Consider the following 4,851-nt stretch of genomic DNA (forward strand, 5'->3'; position numbering starts at 1 on the left):
CGAGTGCACGAGTTACGGCCACTAGTTCAGCAGGCTGGGCAGATGTTCCTGCCGGTAAACTTTCAGCTTTTACGGTAGGGTTACCATACGTCCGGATTTTCCCGGACATGTCCGGCTTTTTGGGCTCCAAATCCCCGTCCGGGGGGAAAGCCCAAAAAGCTGGACATGTCCGGGAAAATCGGGGGGGCCGGGACAGGGGCCGGGACGGGACGAGGGCTTGGGGGCCGGGCCGGGCCGGCGGAGCGGGGCCGGACCGGGCCGGGGGCTCCGGGGCCGGGCCGGGGGCTCCAGGGCCGGTCGGCGGTGCGGTGCCTGGCTCGGGGGCTGGCTCGGGAGCTCCGGCGGGGGCTCGGGGGCTCCGGTGGGGCCGGGCCCGGGGCTCGGGGACTCCGGCGGGGGCTCGGGGGCTCCGGTGGGGCCGGGCCCGGGGCTCAGGGGCTCCGGCGGGGGCTCGGGGGCTCCGGTGGGGCCGGGCCCAGGGCTCGGGGGCTCCGGCGGGGGCTCGGGGGCTCCGGCGGGGCCGGGCCGGGGCCGCGCCTCCTCCCCCCACACTCCCCCTTACCTGCTTCAGGCTTCCCGCGACTCAAATGTTCGCGGGAAGCAGGGGAGGGGGCGGAGACTTTGGGGAGGGGGCGGGGGCGGGAGCGGGGGCGGGAGCGGGCCCGTGGAGTGTCCTCCTTTGGGAGGCACAAAATATGGTAACCCTATTTTACGGTATCATGAAGAGACACAATAGCATAACCAGCTCTTTTATGCCTATTCACTACAGTACTACTGCTATTTGTATACTATTCTAAGTTAGCATTTGGGAGTGGCTGATCTTTTAGATATGGGCGGTTAGAATACTGAACATTTATGATTTTTAGACAGTCATGTTCTTGCTTTTTTGTCTCTGGTAGTAGGGTAGCTGGATTAAGGGAGGGACAGATCCGCAGGGTGACTTCAGGATTTTTTAACAGCTTCGCCTGGTACCGAGCAACCCGAGCCTGTGTGAGCCAAAGACCACCCTTAGTGTCCAGCAAGGCTCGGACCATATGGGGAACATACACTTGCACAGTTCTTTCCAGTGTCAGTTTTTTAGCTTCCCCAAGCACTAGAGCAGTAGCTGCGACCATCCTCAAACAGGCTGGTATCTCTTTGAAACTTGATCTAGTTGCTTAGAAAAGTAAGCCACAGGACGTTTCCAGGCACTTAATAGCTGGGTAAGCATTTTTAAAGGTACTTTTTTTCGTTTATGCACATACAGTTGGAACGGCTTAGATATATCGGGCAAACCCAGGGCTGGAGCTTCTATTAGCTTTTTTTTTTAGGATTTTTAAATGCTTTGTCTGTTTCTGGGGACCAGTGAAAGGAGTCATGATCTGCTTTCTTAACACATTCATACAGAGGTTTAGCTTACAGTTTAAACTCTAGAATTCATATTCTGCAAAAACTTGCTATGCCCAGGAATGCCTTAAGCCATTTATGGTTGCTGGGGATGGGAACTTGGCAGATAGCCTCTTTTTTTTTCATTCCTTCCAAACGATTTCTGCTTATTGCCTGTAGATGATTAGTGATTCTTCTCTTAATATGTGTTTATTATTTTACAAGGAATAAAAGTTAACCTTACTAAACATGAACGGTCACGAACACTCTTCTTACCTCTTTGGACACCTCATACCACATTTCCTTTTGCCCAGTTTTCTGCTACCTCCCCAGATCTTCATAACTTCTTAAAACCAATTGTCAATTGTTCACTAAGCTTTATAGTCCATTCCACTAACAGCCTAGGACACATCATGTAAAATTTTCTTTGAGTGCAAAGAAGTAAGAAGAGTGATTCTGACCATACATGTCCAATTAGCTTCACTTCTATTCCCAGTAAAATCATAGGAAAATGTTAAATCAGAGCCCAAATAAGTAACGCATGAGCTGAGGGGAGTTGAGTGAAAATGTTACCTGTCATCTGGACTGACTGATTTGTGTATGTTCACATTTTCCAATTTTTTATCAAGAGCTATTTTAAAAAGCTTGTCTTTCATTGCTTCCTAATTGTACAGACTTTTACTCCTGAGGATAGATTTAGAAAAGGAGCACTTATTTGTGATTCCTCCTTAATTTTATTCCCCTCCTAATTTATCAATGGAACTACTTTTCTAGGAGTAAAATTTCCAAAAGCAGCTAAGTTTTTGAAAATACCTTTAAAAATCTGTCCATAGGTCGCTAAGTTACTGAAAATGGGACTTAGACACTTTTGAAAATTTTACATTCACTACTTTTTGCTCTGATATATTTGTAAAAGCCCCTTTCCTGCTCACTCAAGTGGAGCAGCCAAATGAAACGGGCAAGACCTCTGGATTGTTTCATTTTCTTATCGAGCAAAGTGTTGGGAGGAGAGAAGTGAATCCTAGGAAAATGCCACTATGTCAAATTGCCAGATTCATTCCCAATACAATCTCTGCTTTAAGAAGAATAATTCCTGGGACCTAAATAGGCTGACAGCATTCTTTTAATAAAAATAAAATGTAGCAAAGTACAGCAGGATTATAGTCAAGACAATTTTTAATTAATCCCCGGAATCTTTGTTCCTAACCCATGTATAAAGAATGTATTTGTCCTATGACCATTCAGTATATTTCTAAATGCACAGTCAGATATTTCAGATTTACAATAAGAAGAGTGGAAGAAATAAAAACCCATAAATCCATGCTAAGGAAACTCTCCCTGTTCCTATTTTCCTTCAGGAAATACACTAACACTCTTGTTTTCTTTGCATGTCAGCAGGCATTCATTTACACAGCTCCTCACAAGTCTGGAACAGGAGATAAGGGAATTTCTGCAGCAGAAGAGGGTCACGTTTTCACATTAAATACGTAGACGATATTTAAACTGGACATCGTGAGTGGGCTGCATCAAACCAAATCCCCATCGGCTCACGTCTATCGGAGGGATCTCTTCTTTCTCGTTAACTAGCTCCAAGTCATAGTAAGACAACATCAGGAACACAAACAGTTTTATTTCATTGATAGCAAAGAACCGTCCAGGACAGATTGAGGTTCCTGCCCCCCAGGGCATGTTAAAGTATTTCAGCTTTTTCCCATTCTTGTAGAAATATTTTTTGGTGCCATCTTGGTTCAGGAACCGGTTGTATTTGAAGGTGTGAGGCTCAGGATGGACTTCGGGGTCCGTCTGCACTGCGACGTAGGGAAACAGGGCTACCCTGTCCCCTTTGCGGAGGGCGTATTCCCTGCCATTGGCCATCTTGAGATTCAGGTCCTCAACCACTGCTCTGATCAGAATGGGACCTGCTGTCAGGCGCAGGGTCTCCTCCACTGCGCTGTCCAGAACAGGGGTTTTCATTAACATGTCCCTGGTGATGTTAACCATGGGGCTGCCTGGCTTCACTTCCTGACCAGCCTCTCCTAAAACTTTGTCCACTTCTTCCCTCACAGCCTGCATTGCTTCGGGATGCTTCATGAGATACAAGAGAAGCCAGAAAGAGCTTGGGCCCGTATTGCCTTGGGCCGCCCAGAGAAGCATAAACATGAACCGATCCCTCATGTACTCAGGCACCCCAAACTCTGCCAGGAACTGTTCTTGGTCGCTTATCCATCCGCTCATGTTATCCTTCGCACGGCTGTTCTTCACAGAAAGCACCTTCCAGAAGAGCCTCTTCAGCCTCTCCGCTTCCATTTTATCCTTTGGGGGCAGCACGGCGTAGGCCAGGCGGGGGAAGAGGCGGTCGTACTTCCGGAACTCATCAAACAGCTCTTCGGACTGCATAAGATCACGCTCCTTGGCTTTCTTCTCACTCTGTGTGCCTGTGCCTGGCTCGTTTCCAAACAAAGCCAGGTAGCCAGCTCTGAAGACAATGTTGTAGCTGTAGTGGAAGAGCCCATCCTGCTGCCAGGGTCTCTCTTCTCCTGAGTCCCTGTTGTGAAACATGAGGGTCTGCAAATTCTCCATCATGGCTTGAGTCATGACCACTAGTCCATCTCCCATCAGGTGCTTTGTGCTTGACACCTGAATAATCTTATGGTCACTTTTACACGGGTGATACCCAAAAACCCTGGAGACCAGTTCTACTGCAAACGCCTCAAAGTCGAGTTTGGCTCTTGGCGCCTTCACTATGGCTCCGAAAGAGAGGGGGTCCATTAGGAAGGTGAAGTAGTAGCCTCCAATCAGCACCGTGAAAATGTCCCCGTGTCTCCTCTGCATTTTTTTCAGGAATGCTGCGCTGTCCTTTCTGAAATCCAGTGCGTACCCCAGCCACGGAATGTGGCCTTTATCCAGTGGCGGCTCCATGGGTCTCCTCCTTCGAAACGCTCCCAGGAGATATAGCCCACCGAGAATTGAGACTAACAGCGCACAGAGAACTGCCGTCCAGAAAGCCATTGCTAGAGAGCTGTGCACCGGAGCAGGGATTCCAGACAGACTGAAAGGAAAGGTTAGGATGCTGTATTTATAAATCGTTTCTGGCAGATGGCCAATGACAGATTGACTCGGGGCCTCGTTCTCCGTTTGCAGCTAAGATTAACCCTTCTGCTGCAGAATGCTGAACACTCCAGTTTTTATCCACGTCTCGTTTACTAAAAGATCCACAAACTTTTAAGGCCAGCATGGGCAGTGTGTAATGGAGACGGGGGGAGACTAAGCCTCCCCAAACCTCACACTGCTGGGGGCAGGACACTGGGGTATTTGGGGTTCCCAGAAAAATCTCCCCTCACCACAGCCTTGGTGCCATGGCAGGGGCACAGAGCTTTTCTGGTCTCGGGGCCTCAGTGGAGGGGAGGGAAGAGCAAGCAGGGGACAGGTTCTGGGGGAGAGGAAGAGTGGGGGCAGGATGGGGGTGGAGCCAAGGGGAAAGGGGTG

The 4,851-nt window shown here is 49.2% G+C and overlaps 1 protein-coding gene across 1 annotated transcript; it reads right to left on the minus strand.

The window, feature by feature from the left end:
• Positions 1-2,470: 2,470 nt before the first annotated feature.
• On the minus strand, positions 2,471-4,435 carry LOC101950173 (5-beta-cholestane-3-alpha,7-alpha-diol 12-alpha-hydroxylase). The gene has a single exon (XM_008170744.4). It carries the CDS (start codon positions 4,372-4,374, stop codon positions 2,845-2,847), a length of 1,530 nt encoding a protein of 509 aa, XP_008168966.2. The 5' UTR covers positions 4,375-4,435; the 3' UTR covers positions 2,471-2,844.
• Positions 4,436-4,851: the final 416 nt, after the last annotated feature.

The sequence above is a fragment of the Chrysemys picta genome, chromosome 2 (genome assembly GCF_011386835.1).
Source record: "Chrysemys picta bellii isolate R12L10 chromosome 2, ASM1138683v2, whole genome shotgun sequence".
Taxonomy (NCBI): Eukaryota; Metazoa; Chordata; order Testudines; family Emydidae; genus Chrysemys; species Chrysemys picta.

What these genes read in the sequence shown, in the direction of transcription:
- LOC101950173 (XM_008170744.4), bottom strand. Translation starts at nt 4,374, where the DNA reads ATGGCTTTCTGGACGGCAGTTCTCTGTGCGCTGTTAGTCTCAATTCTC.